This window comes from Bombus vancouverensis, chromosome 6 (genome assembly GCF_051014615.1).
Source record: "Bombus vancouverensis nearcticus chromosome 6, iyBomVanc1_principal, whole genome shotgun sequence".
In the NCBI taxonomy this organism is placed as follows: domain Eukaryota; kingdom Metazoa; phylum Arthropoda; class Insecta; order Hymenoptera; family Apidae; genus Bombus; species Bombus vancouverensis.
This window is the reverse complement of record NC_134916.1, coordinates 2,007,696-2,023,995: the sequence shown is the minus strand read 5'-3', so window position 1 is coordinate 2,023,995 and position 16,300 is coordinate 2,007,696. Positions and strand designations below refer to the sequence as shown.

The window sequence follows — 16,300 nt, the reverse complement described above, 5'->3', positions numbered from 1 at the left end:
TGAGGGAAAAGTTGACGTAAATAATTTTTCAGCGCAAAGTGTAAAGTATAAATAATGGTTGCCTATTGTTAATGATTCGAATATTTATCCCAAACAATCCCTACAATTTTTTCTAGCACGTAACCACCCTGTCACGATACGATCAATGGTTTCTTCGCTTCTTCCTCTTTTTTACCCGATACTTAACAACATGCGCGCGACGAAGGGAGGAAAATTTGCAACCACATTGCATGCAGCCTACGGTCGCGCGAAGATACGTGGCGAGGCTATATTTTGTAGATTCAGGATGTAAACCCTACACGTGAAAATGAATTTCATCGTGTGCAACTGCGACAGAGACGGGAGAGCATGTAGACACATGGTCGGGATTCGATATGAACACGAAGAAAAAGTGCTGCGTAGACGAGGCATTCAGAGGATAAGAGAGGATGGAGGATGCGGTGAACAGAAGTGTGGCGGGAAAAAGGTGGTGGATCGAGTAGTTTGGTATTCCAGTGACTACCTGGGCTGCATTGCATCACGTATGGCGAACCTGAGTTATAACATAGGCCGTAGTTTATGTTGGATATCTGGCGGGGATGAACGTCGGTTAGACACTTTCATTAAGATGCTTTGACGATAGCGTATTTTGCAATTTCCCTAATGTATGCGAGATTTCCAGACACGAATGATTGATCGATTCTTAGTATTTAAAGCAACTTTTCTTATATATCGTGATAGAGATAGAGATAGAGATGGAGATAGAGATAGAGATAGAGAGAGAGAGAGAGAGAGAGAGAGAGAGAGAGTTCTTGGGAACCGTTCTTTCGAAAATTCGATTTCTTTAATTATATTCATAAAGATATATAACAGTAATTACTTTAAAAGAGAAACTACAATTTTCTTCGACGTCGGATAAGGGGATTTTCCACTCAGCTCGACGATCAGTATGTTGACCGGAACAGGGACTTCTTATCTGTGTCACTCTGTTCTTATCAGGGGCGAGTTATGCCTTTTAAACGAAAGCCGTCCGATACGGAGCCGGCTGTAATCGTGAATCGGTCAATCGAACGTTTTCGAACGACCGAAGGCCTGGTTTTGGCCGGAGCAAACGAAAGAATGAATCTGGAATCTAGGAATTCATTCGTTGCCATGCCCGATCCGGTTTCCGTAACGTCTGCTGGTACGATCAGACTTTTCTATACATAAATGTGGCAAGCTTCCAATGTCGACCGTCCACCTTGCTTAGGTGCACTGTGCTACCTTTACACCGATTCCACTCTCTGTATATACGTCTGGTGTCCTGTCCAGTGAGCCGCGTGACAGCTAATATCCGACCAGGAAACTAACACCCCGCCTTGCTGAATCACCCCGTTTCGTCCCTTCTCCTGCCGCGCTAGCTACCCCTCTGTTCGCACCTCCGACGTCGCCCTGCTTCATTCGCGTCGACTAACCTGTCGCGTCCCACAATATTAAAGGAGAAAACTCCATTTCAAATATTTTCAAATTCCTTGTCTTTCTTTTTTCACACTGCCTTGTGGATCTTCTCCTCGATGCTTATTAAGTTTCCGCTATTATCATTTTTCTCTTCTAGTTACGTCACAGTCATTTCGTTAACTCGTCAGTTGCGTATTCAGCGGCACGGCAGAACATTAGCATAACATGATAGATAATAGATGATAACATCTAATATAAAATAATACAGAGAGAAAATAAAAAAGATTATTTTGGTATCTACAGAAATTTGCATCCACCATATATATATATATACTATACGACTACTTTTTTCGCGTAGAATCACCCCCTTTCCGCTTGTACCATCAGTTACCAACCACCCTGTATATAAAGGAAAAAGAGAAAGACAATGGATGGATAATTACTCGTTGATAATCTCTTTTTCTGTTTGAATCTTTTTATGGCGTGTGTCGTCGAGCGAATTCTTTTCGCGTGACTGACCAACGAACACTTACACGTCTGTCGAAAACGTCGGTGAAAGGTGCGCGCAGTTTTCGTTATCAGATCCGTCATTCTGTATGTCCGATCGCATCCAACTTGTAATCCTTTCGGATTCATTTCTCTTTTCTTCGAGTGTTCATTTTAATGGACGCTGGATAGCATTCTCTCGATGCAGTTATGCCACTATTTCGACGCCGTGGCATTCACGATGTTACGTATGCATGCGTATCTCTATTAGCGCGCTTCACTGTCACCGTGAGTTTTCGGCCGAATCTCGGTCGAAGGGGCCAACAGACATCCAGAATGACAAGCGAAAACGAATCGTGCAAATATCTAATAATAGATCGTTACTTTTCGCGAAGAGATTCGATCTAAATGAATTTTATCGAGTTGTTTCATCGCAAAGCAAAGCGGTGGGGTTTTCCTCACTATGCGATGGAAAAGTAGCAGTTCGGCGCGAAACCACAGGCCAGACGCTTGAATTATTAGTTGCGCGTTGATGAAGTTAATCCGAAACTTGCCGAATAGCCAACTACGGGTCACCGTTAATTTTAATGCAACCCGTTTCCGGAGTTTTGTCAACCGCTTGTTTGTTAAACTATATTCGTTGATACTTCGCGTGTGACGCGATGAGTGTTTCGTCGCGCGAATAATTCGGTCGACCACGGTGCAGCCTCTATACTGATTTTAACTCGTCGTGTTTAGCGTCAAATAAATCTAGATATCGTTTGTCCAAAAGCAAATGCCATTGTAATACATTATGCTAATGTTTAGCACGAGTAATTTCGTAAAATATATTTTTAAATACAAGGAGCACTGGCAAATATCTCGTATCTTGACCTATCGACTTTGACAACTTTGCTCATTCATGCTAAATGTACATACAAATGTATTTTTTCTAACGATGTAGTTTTACAAATGAAGACAATACATGTAATTGAATTGTTTCATAGGTCTGGCGTAATATTAACGTCCCGATAAGCCGCCTTGTGGTGGGAGTTCGGGAAACGAGATTTTTGCGAAGGTTGAAGACGCAATAATCGAATCCAATATTCGTTCTTTTCAAACGGCCGTTCGTTGACAAAAAGTGAAATTTGCTTGAGAAGACAGGACTGTCAGCGACAGCCTCCGCGTGGCGATATACTCACACGTTCTCTTTCTTCCCCTATTTTTCTATTTCTTCACGTGTGCCGTCTGTACACACGTAAGGGTGAACACGCGTACAAACTTTTCCTTCTTCCGACGTTAAGTCAGACGTACACCAGCCAGAAGTTACGCGTTCAAATTGATTTTCCATATATAAATCTCATTTCGACGCTACCTGTCGCTTTTTCCTTTAATCTTTTAAATATTTATTCAGAGTAAATTGTTTCTTTTATACGCGTTGAACGCGGGCGGTGTGTCGTTCCAATATTTGCACGTTAAATATTTGAAATAAAGAAAGTAAATCGAGCATTTGTGAAACATATCAAATGTTTACGCGTCTTTTTTTTTTTGGAAAGGTTAATTTTATTTACTTTTACAACAAAGTTATTTCCATGAAGCTAAAGAAGATATATTTCCAGAAACAATTTTCAATCCTTCGATACTTGTTTGCTATTTTCGTAAAACACTTCGTACTTTCTGAGACAGAAGAAAACTTGACGCAAAGTTCTACCATTGATTCAACACACAGTACTACCTTTCAAAGATGATCTTTCTTCATATTTTTCCTACACCTGTCGAGTAAAGAGAAAATATTTCATACGCCAATAATATAGAAACTTCGTATACTATATCGCAGTTACTACGATTACTTCTCATTTAACCATAGTACGGTATTTCTTACTCATCGAATTAACACGTTTTAGTGGCACGTATACCCTGTCAACGGGTGATTTATGGAAAAGTCAGGACGCAATGTCGACGTTTATATCGGCAGATATTTATCGGTCGTCCTTTCGTTTACACTGGTTTAATCGAACCGATCAGCGAGCTTGTTCATTAATCAATTTTGAGGGTTGCTGTACGCCCACTCGCCCACCCAACACGCTGAAGTCTTCATAAATCGTTGCACTATTAGCGAGCTCGCTATCCTGCCACCAGACTTACGTGATAGAAACACTTATACCGCCACGCTTCATCCTTGCACCATATGCTAACGTTGGAGCATTTATTAGCATTCGTTTTTTGCTTCGGCAGCTTTTCCATAGGTGGTCGATTGGTTAATAGAAGTACATCTGGAAAGGAAAAACGCTATCGTGTTCTATCACATACTTCAATTTTTCAGTGTATGTCTATTTCATATAACATAAATAATTTGTCTATTTCTTCTCTCTATTCATCTGCTTCCCAAACGATCGATGGCTGTGTATGCAATTTTTTATAATCGACAACATATTGAATAAAAAATCGTACGATTATAAGATCGTGCTTAGTTTTCAGCGCGTTTCGTTTTACGTCGTTTGTACAAATTCGAATAGTTCGAGTAGTTGAGAGTTAAGCAGTTTAAAAAGATTTTCGTTCCTATTAAACAAATTTTTGCCTTTCTATTCGAACCGACTCGTACGAGAGGATGCAAGTAAGAGGACAATCCGCGACAACGTGTATGCTTGGTATTCCGTACGTGTAGCGTTTTTTGTTTTCGCGATGTGAAAGCAATTTGGGAACAATGCATGTGCGATTCGTACCGGTACGGAATGCGTAACTGTTAATACGAGCCGATGACAGATTTTAAAAGCTACCAGCTCGAAAGCTGTTCCGAAATATCAACGCTCGTGTCCTCCCTGATCTCGTTATAACGTACAAAAATATTTCGTTTTTTCTTCACTTTATTATCTTCTCCACTTTTTCCAATTTTCTCTCATCTTTTCCTCTTCCTCTCGGATTCTTCTTTCTTTTAAATTCCAACTTTATCCCTACTTCTCAGCTGATATAATGATTTTCATATTCTGCCCTTAGTCTACATTTTCTTGTTTACTGTGTCAGGGGTCGTTCCCATTGTTCGACAAGAAGCTTTTTCCAGCCTTGTTCTTTTTTGTCTCTGCACTGTCTGTTTTTTTCCGAAAGTGTTTTCGACGATGTCGTGTCTCTTTTTTTTTATGTAGGCATGCAACCGAGCCTCTCTGCGTAGCCTGGACGCAACAACAACGGTCTCGTCGGTGAATGGTCCTCGTCGTGCTCTATCTCTCTGTTTTTGGACTTGCTTGTTCCCACGTGGTCCGACACGGACATCGTCCGATAGGTATCACTCTTGTCAACACTCTAGAAGCACGTTCGCGAATTCTGCGTTTTTATCGGTTTATTAGCCATTTGCAAAGTGCTCGCTCTGCGGATTGATCGGACATTTCTCTCTTTCGGACTACACCTTTTTGAATGTTAAATCGATATACGGGTAAAGGATCGACGTAACGAAAAGATAATTAAATTGTTTGAACAACGAGTTTTATCGAATAAAAAATTACCTCTTTTAAGCCACGATATTCACAAACTTAAGAATTCAAATCGTGAGCGCGAAAATATTCGAACTTGGACATTTTTCTGCCCGACGCGTACGTCGATCCATCGCCTGTTCTCCATGGGGACCACCCTACGTCTCGTAATACCCCCCACGAAAGGAACGAATCGGGATCCCATGACGCGTATTACTGTAATTTCGATTTTATTGCAGCCAATTTGCTCGATCGTCGGGGACCGAACGAAGAACTCTCGTTAATCATAGGAGCAAAATATGTTTGAAATATAAAACTGGTAGTTACGTGACAGGCTTCGTGCGACAAGAGAGTGTATTGACACGTAGAAGGCTAAAAATTTTAACTTTTGGCAGGGTATGTGCACTCGGTAAAAGGATTTCGTACGGACAAAAGAAGCGAAATGGGGGTAAGGGGGTAAAAAGACCGAGAGGAAGAGGGACAAAGAGACTAGGAAGAAGGAACAAGCGAGAAAGAGGGCGGTAACACATTCTTTTGAAAATGAATTGCTATTCAGAAGGATCGGGACGACGCAATTACATTTCGATTGTTTCATCGTTTGAATAGTCGCTGATCAATTGTATTGTGTCTTAATTGGCTGTAAAGTCTCGGGGACTAGGAAGTGGGATTGTCTGCCGCTTATGCCGTAGTTTTGTTTGTCCAAGTCTTTAGTCTGTTCTGCCGGAGATAATGCTTCTGCGAGCTGAGACGATACGATTGGATCGATCCAGGACTCAAACGTCGGCCTCGGGGAAACGATACGTGATATAAGCGAAATAACGTTGAATCAAATTGTCTTTGAAATAATAAGAGAAAAAGGGAAAGGAGCGGAGGTTAGTCCGTGCAATTAATGGGGTAGTTTCAGATGTTTCTCGAGAAGGTAATTCGATTCGATCCTCTTGGCTGGTTATTAACCGAAATTGCTGCTTTTTTTCATTCGCGGAAAGGTCCGATTTAAAGTTTTGGCGACTTGGAAATTTTACTGACAGGAAGCAGTCTCCGTCATTATCATTCGTTGAAGGCGAGCCGCGGTTAACTTGCAAAGTAAATTTTAACGAAGAGAAAAGAAGCCAAGATAAAAAAAGGACTGGCTAATCCGTTGAAACTTTCCTCATAAAAGTTCTTATTTAATTGCTTTTTCGCGGGTTTCTTTAACATGAGCGGATTGCAAGGGCTACGGTGACGCGCCCCCAACATGTCACGCGCAGAGTTTTTCAGTTAACGGAATGAAGGAAATCATTTGAGGGAGAAAATGAAAATAAGAGACCAGATGTGTCCCAGGCAAAACCTCTTCTCTGATTGTCACATCATTTTCTTCTTTTCGTTTCCATTCCCCCTCCCCTCCTGTAACGATACGCTCGACGTCTTACTGTATCTCCTACATTTGCTACAACGATTCGTTCTACAAATTTCAACATTTCATTTTAAACGCTGTCCTACGTCAACTTTTACAAATTATGTTTTTATTGAATTCTTCGAAGCATTTTATTGTTTTACGACATATTAAACGATCGATCTCCTATTGCTCGCCATCTAGAGTCGCCCCTTCTCGCGATCAGAAGAATGATCAACGTCACAGCTATTAAGCGCGAATAAATCGTGCAACGATGACATCGATAACCCAGTGTTGAAATTATTGCCGACGTGACAGCGGTTATCATTTCACAGCGTTGTAACTCTCTTAAAGATATTACTGGCATCCGCGTCCCCGTGAAACCGCAGAAGTTTCTCTTAATGACGAAAGTGGAGCGAACTCGTATCAGAAGTCGATAGGAAGGGGTTGCACAAGGAATGGTAAAGGGTGACGGCTAATCGTTTCGTAGGGGAAAATTCCTTTTGCGCGATAATCACGTGGTTGCAGCTATACCAACGAAATCATGCGATCAAACGTTGAATCAACGCGGAATCGAAGATGTCAGAATCCGCAGAAACCTACGGACGAAGAACGGAGGTTACCAATGCCAATGAAAGAAAATACTTTGCCCGAGATTGAGAGGGTGGTTTACCTTTCTTTCGCTCGGAGGCTATCTGCGGACAAGCCTAAAACGGGTTGCCCGTCAGACTTACGAACCTTCAAACTTACATCAACGAAATGAAAGAGCCGTGCTCCACCCTCTAACCTACCCTTTTTGCATCCGTTCTTCTTCAGTTGCTTCCACTCTTCGATCCCTACGTCTCTGTTTCTGCCAAACGCCGACGCCGATCCGACTTTACCTCCCTTTACTGTCAAAATTGTAGACATTCCTGGATTTGTGTCTGGAGTATTAATTCTAATGTTAAGGGAGTGTTACGCCATGCGGCTTGCCATAGATCATATTCTTAACTGTCGGTCGCGGCACTATAATGTCGCGGACGGATCGTCGCGGCTGCCCGGCAAATAAACATTGTAGTGGCAAGCGCATGGTTCATTAAGCAGAGCGACCTCCAGAAACGTCGATTCGTGGCCGTTATTTTATCTGGCGTAAACGAATGTGGCGTGATCCGAACGTAGTGGGGGTCGCCTTCCAGAAAAAACCAACAAATCGAAGGGCGGGCAGAACGTTTCGAGAAGCCAAACAGTCAATACATATCTTATATCGCGCATTACGTAGTTACATTTCTTTTGTTGTTCCATTTATATCTTTCTAGTTAATAAGTTGTTGAAATAAACGTCAATTTATTAGTGTTAATACAGTGCTATATTCATTAAACCACCTCTGTTATCCTAAACGAAACAGGGGAACGACTATTTCGCGGCGTCGATTAACATGATCGTAGCGAGAATTTACAACTCTCGTTGACGTGCTATCTCGCGATCACGTCTCTCCGCGAACGGTCGTAACAGGGAGTTTTTCGCGTATTTCGTCAACGCAATGTTTTCGCATGGCAGTGTGTCCTGCCGATCCTATTAAATTATCTTCAGATGGATCTATGTACACTATTACCATGCGACCATCCATGCGTGCCATTAATTTTAGCCTGGTTTAGAAAAGTTTGCGCCGTGTGATATCGCGATGAAGGATGATGCAAGTGCGTTCAAAATGATGAAGTTGATATTTTGAGAAGTGATTTAGAAATATTTTTATTATACTTATTTAGTCGGGAAGCTAAGTGACGTTAAGTGAGTTAAAAATATTCCAAACATATGAATCCTTGCTACGGCTGTTTTCTAAACGTCAATGATATGGAGACAATTTTTCTACAATGATTGATAAATCATAGAAACTATCGACGATAGAAGTAAAGTAAAATAAGGAAGATCTTTGTACGCTAATACGCGATATAAATCAATCCGTTACAAATTTTCGTTCGAGCGTTTTGCATATTCGTATAAATAAATTTACAGAGATCTTCGAGGCATATATTTATAACTGGTTTGGCAAATATTGGTTTCTATCCAGTAAAAGGATAAACTTCGGCTGGTCGTGCTTTTTCAAATATTTGAAAGGTTGCGCATATTTCCCGCCTACCGATTCCGGTTAATTTCTGCGCTATATTTTCGTTGCTTCAACGCGGACATACGTTGATAAAATATTATTTTGTTGCTACGTGCGTTCACATTTTACCGCATATTCGTGCTGTACACGTCGTTCACGTACTGCGATGGAAAAACCGAATATGCTTCAGTTCCACGCGGAAACTTCGACATCGAGTTTCAATATTTGGCAAAGTTTTTCGAAATATTCGTTCTACTCGTTGGTACTTTTCTAACAGGAACGAAATATTTTGTCTGCGCCGAACCAACAAGACGCTTTGATGGCTTTCTGCGCGAACTAGACGTAAAAGTTTAAGCAAAAGCATTGAAATCTTTTGACACATAATTAACAGCTTCGTACCGTCTATATCTGCTTTCGAAAATATAAATTTTTGTTTATATACTACCTTTCTCATAGTTGTTAGTTTTGACTTTACGTTTTACATGATCCCATAAGTCATTGACACTTTAAGTTTATGGTTATGTAAGTATCTAATTAGCATTACCATAGACATTATACGGTGCTCGAGTATAGATAAAATCTTCTTTGACAAGAAAATCCAACTGAACTGTTTTATTGAATTTGCTATGTCTGAAGATACTCGATTCTTTTTGGTCCACGTTTCTCTCGATCGTTCGTAAACAGAATCATAACTCCCGCCATATCTACCGATAAGCCAATCTAAATTAACTAATGGTTATCGTGCGCATCTAGTCTTCTGAGAGCACCATCTTCCATTCCGAATTGCATCGCATTGAAGTAAACTTCAATTTTATTTTCGCAGGTCAAACTGTCGTATTTAAATTCGAAAACGTAATGTCCAAATTTTGTATGAGATACTCTTGCAAGTAAGTCGTAGAATAATTAGATCAGAACATTCGAGAATAATTCTTTCTTGTACAAACCCATAACACAATCGAATATGTATAACGTTTTTGTAAAAGGGGGAAAGGATATGTAAACGGTGGGGCCTGTAAATTTTCACAGCAAAATATATAAACGATGTAAAATCACAGTTTAAAAGTATCCATGACAGAAGTTTGCGGTAGTTCCACGCTCTATTTCACGCGAGAAAACTCGCCGACGATTTTTCACGAAAATGAAACGTCATACGAAATAAGCGTACAGTAGGTACATCCGCAACTTGCTTTTGATAAAGGATGAGTACTATTACTCTAATGGTGCCACAGTCACATTCTAGGCGATTCCGCATCAACCGTAAATATTTATCTTCGCTTTTCTCTTGCGTTTTCTCGTATTTCTTTTAGTTGCGAACAGATCATAATATCGTGGTATGTATTGTATCTTTCTCGATTTAGACAATGCTTTTCACTTTCGAATATTTGGTAAAAGCCGAAATATTTCTTTCGGTGCATCGAACATTGTCAGATATTGTTAAACTATTTTATCAATTTTGTTAATTTAATAAGAGAACGTTCCATTATTTGTATGAAATTTGTATGTACGAATCCATGGTTAGTACTGTATTCAACGGAAACGTAAGTAACAACAGTCGCCTGCCAGTAACGCTGTAGGATACGAGGTATCGTGTCATTTCCTGTGAAAATTCCCGGAGTTCGCTCGAAGAAAATATCGTCTCGCCACTTATCAAAATAGTCAGTAAGCATTCACGTTTTGACTGTTCGGAGACGTTCTTTCTTTGGTTGTAGTCTCTCGGCTGGTCTGTTGTAAATAGGATGGTCTGTCAGTGTACGGCCGCAGCCGCTCTCCAGACGAGCCAAACAGGGAAAAGCACATTTTCCGCAGAAGGTTGAAATTAGCCGCGTTCTTGGCGGTTTCCTTTTCCACCGGCTGTGTGCGGTGGCACGTTGCTCGCATGTTGAACCGGCGCGGTGTGTGCGCGTGTGAAACGTACCGCGAAAGTCGGGGTGGTTGGAAAAAGGGCGTAAGAGAGAGAAAGAGAAAGAGAGAGAGAGAGAGAGAGAGAAAAAGCAAGAGACACGGAGGCACGGGCGACGCTTTGGTCGAAACGGGTTGGGACTAAGAAAAGTCGAAAATCTTAATTCGGGGGCGGTACCGACTCCGTGATGCGATGGGCGGTGACTTCTAAGCGGCGATTGGCTTGCTTCGGTAAAGGGTGAGAGATCTCCTACGGGGGTGGAGGAGATATGCGCCGTGATGCCAGGACGTCGGCGTGTGCACGTCTGTCCGAACCGGCGGTCCCCTCTGTACTCGAGGACGCCAGTCGACGCCGGGCGTCCCGAGCGTACAGTCGGGGAACTGTCGTTGTCCTTTGACGATCGCGGGAACGTGCTTCGATCGTTCTTACATCCTGGTTGATCGAGGATCGCCTCGGTCGATTGACCGCCGTCGCGTTCATTCTACTGGACGGAATCGTTGGTGAACATTGTAACTTTTACATTTTAGTTGTATCTGATTTCGGATGTAAAACTTGGCAGTGGTGAAGACGGAGGGTTCGATCGGAGCAAAGTTAATCGATGGCGCGCGTGTTTGTTCGTTTCGCTATCGCGTGTGACTGCTCTTAGGATGCGCTGGAGGGACGTGATTTTTTATAAAAGCTTGACCTAATCAAGAGGCGCGAGTCGACCGGAACTGCGGTTCCACCCTGGAACATCGCGAGTTCTCAGCCTGTGATCCGTTTCGATGGAAGGTCGTTCGGAAGGGTCTTCTGGAGAACATTTCCGGTGGATGCTGATCGACGCTCTGACCGATAAATCGCTTTCAGATCCGAACGGGCGTACGTGCGCGGACAAACATCGGTGTGGACCATTTCGCGAGTGGGAGGACGACCTTGAAAGTTCGTACGGGCTGTCGGAGGAAACAAGGGACTCTGTTGGTGTGTCTGTTCGTTGCGGATGCGTATCTTACGCGGATCGTGCTTGTGCTACCGGGTTCGTCAAGTTGCAGCCAAAAATACTGGTGCTTGTTAAGGGAAGCAAAGGAACGTCTTTCAATATCGTACCCAGGATGGCGACTATCTTCGTCGTCCTGTGCCTGCTCTTGCTAGACACTCGACCAACGGTTGCAGCTAACAATGGTAAGCGAATTTTTCATTTCTTTCGTCTTTTCTTTTTCTCAATATGTATCCAATGTTTTATTCTTGTTCTGTGATACTCGAATATTATGATACTCTAATACTAAATATTAACATATCTCTTCATAATTTCTGACTTTTCCTGAAACATGCATACAATACATTTTTCTGTATTTACCTTTAGTTTACTTTTTTCTTTTCTAAGAAAAAATTGTATTCTGCCTTGCCTACCGCGGGCGGTCAATTTGACCGGCCGATAAAATATTTTAATTACTCTTATAATAAATGCAATCAGTACAAAAAAAGGCTATCTCAAGGTCAGATAACAAACAAAATTAATAATAACAAATAATAACTGTTACGCCCGTAGCTTTGTCATAAATAATAATCCATCCCTCGATCAAGATGGCCACCAGCTGTCAAGACTTATCAATTCAGGCCCATAATAATCCTAACTGCTAGAAAATTTAGCATTTTTTACAGTCCATTGTTACAAACATCCTGAAAGTCTAGAAGTTTCTTAGCGATATCGCTCATTGCGATAAAACATTGAAATGCGGGTATTTTCCAACTCCACACTCGAGTAACCATTGGCGGAGAAGTCAATATTTTCTTATAAATATCGTAGTCACAGACCATATTCTTACTTGCTATCGACCTTTCGATCAGAATGCATCTCAGTTTGTTAGTCAATCAATCGATACTTAACTTTGTTATCTCTAAAACTCAGACAGAAAGCATCTCAGAGCGTTTTGTGTAAAGTTGTAAAAGGAAAAGCAAAGCATATCAAATTTGACAATAATTTTGCATTCCGTACTGGTGTTATTCTGTGATAAATATTTACCCTAAAAATGTCAAGACTTTACAAAAAAAAAATTACAAAAAAAATAACGGACATAGAAGAAGACAGTTCAGTGTGCGATGAACAAGAAACTTCAGCGACAGAAAACGGCATGGAAACACATGAAAAGCTATTTATAACCGAATCAGAGTTGAATATTATTTATAAATAAGCGTTCGTGTCCAGGGCAAAAAGAAAAGAAATTATCATTGACACCAAAGAGTGAGACTGATGTAGAGAACCAACGTATCGAAACTGGGCCCGATGGGACAGTTTGGAAAGAAATAGATGCAAGTCCCAAACCTGGCAGGACATCAGTTTATAATATTTTTAGGGATATGCTAAACTGAATATAATGAAAGGACAAGTAAAGACGGCATTTTATCTTATCATTGATCATCGTATAAGGGATCATATAATAAAATGTACGAAAGAAGAAGTATTTAGATTATTGGCGACTAAGAGGGAATTAGATGCAAGAGAACTAGATGCATTTATTGCTCTGTTATATGTCCGCGCTGCATATCAGGCAAAGAATGTAGATGTTTCATATTTGTGGAATAAAATTTGGAGACCTGCATTTTTTTCAAAAACAATGAGCAGGAATGACTTTGCTGAAATTATGAGGTTTATACGATTTGATAAGAAGAACGAAAGAATCCAACGTTTACGAGCCAATAAATTTGCAATGGTATCTATAGTATGGGGCTGATTTATAGAGAATTCACAAAATTGTTATAAACCTGGTTTATACATTACATTTATATAAAGAATCGCGGGAAAAAACCATGCAATAAAACTATCAACAAGTTCAGATTCATTACTATAAAAAACTTGTCAAGTAAAAAATTGTAAAGGTTACAAAATTACGAAAATGTGTTTAACATGCGGGAAATATGTATGCAACAAATGTACATTTGATAATAAGATAATTTGTAAAAAATGTAGCGAAGTTGAATAAGATATATCTCTATATAACTAAAAGTGTCATTTCATTCAAGTCTATAATTGAAATTAAACAAAAGTAAATTTTGACGAAATTTTATGACAGTTTATCATTTTATATACATTTAGTTATAAATTAACCATTATCTAAGTTAAATCATAAAAACTATTACTTCTTTAATCATCGGTCATTTTGACCGTACACGGTAGGAATTAGGTATACACGAAGTGTCGGTAGGTTTAGTGCTAAATATGGTTAAATTTGTGTAGAAGTTTGAAAGCGGTGAATTTCACCGACACTGGTAAGTTTAGTGTTAAACGCTTTATCAAATTTTGTTCACACAGTTATAATTTATAATTCACGATTGGTACCTCGAATTTATAAAAGCACGATACATAGTATCTAACTGTCGATGACATCAATTTTATTTCATATATTTCCATTGATTTCACATGACTGAATAAAGTCGTACTTGAAAATCGTAATGCAATCGCTTTCGTAAGTCAGGCTAGATTGTATTATCGTTTATTTCGACTAGTGACGAGAAAATTAGCTGTTACTATTGCTTTTACAGATCGGTGATTGATCAGTGTTGATCTATATCGTAAACTTCATCAGAATCGATGTATGAACGGTCCACTATATATTCTGTCCCCCTTATTCTCTTCGTAGCGCTATCCGTGCCTGTTCGAGCAGCGATTTAAACGCATATGGTCCGATCAACGCGTAATCTCGGATTTCATTTTGGCTACGTTAAATCAGGAAACCGACAACAGCTAAAGTGTTCTAGGAAATTTAGCATGTCCAAATAACGCGCGTCAAAGCCGTTTTATCGACGAGAAATAAATGTCGCGATATCGCGCCAAATCGATAGCGATAGAAACAAAGTAGCCGATTCAGTTAATCAACTGTTTCTTTTTTCCGTAAAAATTGAACCGGAATTCGGCGAACGCGTGAGTGAAAATTATTTAAACCGTGATTGTTTGATAAAGCTATATAGTTGCGAAAGAAAAACGGCTGTTAAATTTATTTATTTCGAATAATTCTTTCAGAATTGTTTAGGATAATAGAATATAAAATGCAATAAAAGAAATTTGCAGAAATTTATGAATTACGAGTATCACATGGGAATATGATAAGTCTATTTTTGTTGATTTTTTTATTCTTATACCGTTCGATGGTTGAAAGTGCACCGTTTAATTGCTGAATATTGAATGTTTGAATCTTAAAATTATTGATGTGTAAAAAACAGGAAATACGACTTATTGTGCTCTTCTCCCTCATATCTTTATTAATTACCTTTGAGATTTTCATACCGCTATTTTAAAATACAATAAGTTGGCTCTCCATGACAAAAAGAGAAGAAAAAATTTGTAGTGCAATGGCATACAAACACCTCGTAAACAATAAAAAAGCTATCGCAAAAGCGGCTTTGAAAAATTACAATCCAAAATCGTTTACACCATACAGATTCGGATTTTCACGAAAAAAAGAGAGAATCCTTCTGCCTGTTAGGATCCATCCACGCGAGAATAAACTCATCGAGTGAATTCATGCGCGACTGCGACGTAAATCATTCATTCGAAGTTTTACGTATCTGTATCACGTATGATTTTTAGCGGGAGAACATCATGATGAATGACGCTATAAAAGTACACAGTCACGTATTAATGTCACTGTTCTTCACGCGACCAAATATGTACTTCCACTCGTAAATATGCAATCAAACGTTAAGCACGGGAGAGTACAGCGCGAAAAAACGTGTGGAGCTAAGCTTAAATATTTGAACGACTCTTAATGACACGTGGAACACGTCCCACATGTTCGTAGAATTATTCAGACGCGCGAAATAGCACGCGTAAGATAGATTTACTCGCTGCTTTCGCTCGAGCTTGTTGAGATTAGTTTTCTTTTCGACGATCTTTAAAATTTTACGTCTTACGCGTGTAACGAAACTTCCCTTTCTAAGTTTCCGCAGGATATAGAAGTACAAGATCCCTGGAATATTGGTCTTTCGTCCTGAATCGTTTGTCTGCCGTGTAAACATTCAAAGAGTTACACAGGTGATAATTCGATCCAACCACTTACGCACGTTAAATACATTTTGCGAACCGCGAAACAATCTCGACTGGAGTCCTTTGTCCTTGGACGTGTCGAGCAAAGCTCCTTTGTGCTCTCCGTCGCGTAGATAGTTCTCTTATGTTAGTGACGGTCATGGTCGTCTGTGAACGACACCTTTTCTCATAGCCGTCGTTTATGGCGAGTCTCGACGTCGCAAGAAGCTCGTTTCGGTTCTAATACGAGGCCGGTGAAATTACACTTCAATGGCGAAATTGCGGCCGGGAATGAGCTACTAGGTCTTGCGCATTACTATGCATAATTCATAAGCGAGGCGTCGCGTCACAGCGGAACCACGATCGATAAATATTTTTTGAAAGCGGAACGACGTAAAAGTGTATGCAAATGAATTGGCCCTAATGTAGCTGTAGTACTAGATACTTATACGCCGTCCTAAGCACACCTCGGACACTTTCTTTGGGTAAGGTGGGCGCGCGTGCGCCATCTCTCTTCATCCTGTAGGTTCGTGGGCGGCTTTTATTGTCTTGCACGCGCGACGTACTTACGTTCAACTCCCGACAATTAACATTTTTTGCGGTC

General features: G+C 40.3%; 1 protein-coding gene across 8 annotated transcripts in view; it reads left to right on the top strand.

Moving 5' to 3' along the window:
* Nucleotides 1–16,300, top strand: part of LOC117161302 (lachesin) — a 303,026-nt gene that overhangs the window by 25,329 nt on the left and 261,397 nt on the right. For 4 of the 8 annotated variants that reach the window (XR_013058629.1, XR_013058630.1, XM_076619270.1 and 1 more), the window contains exon 1: nt 7,677–11,858. Coding sequence is in view for 6 of the 8 variants with exons in the window: in XM_076619270.1 (XP_076475385.1) it covers nt 11,465–11,858 (394 nt within the window). In the remaining 2 variants the exon portion in view is untranslated. Of the gene's footprint in view, nt 1–7,676; nt 11,859–16,300 lie in introns of those variants that run through there. The other 4 variants (XM_076619269.1, XM_076619268.1, XM_076619267.1 and 1 more) reach the window with 3 other exon arrangements.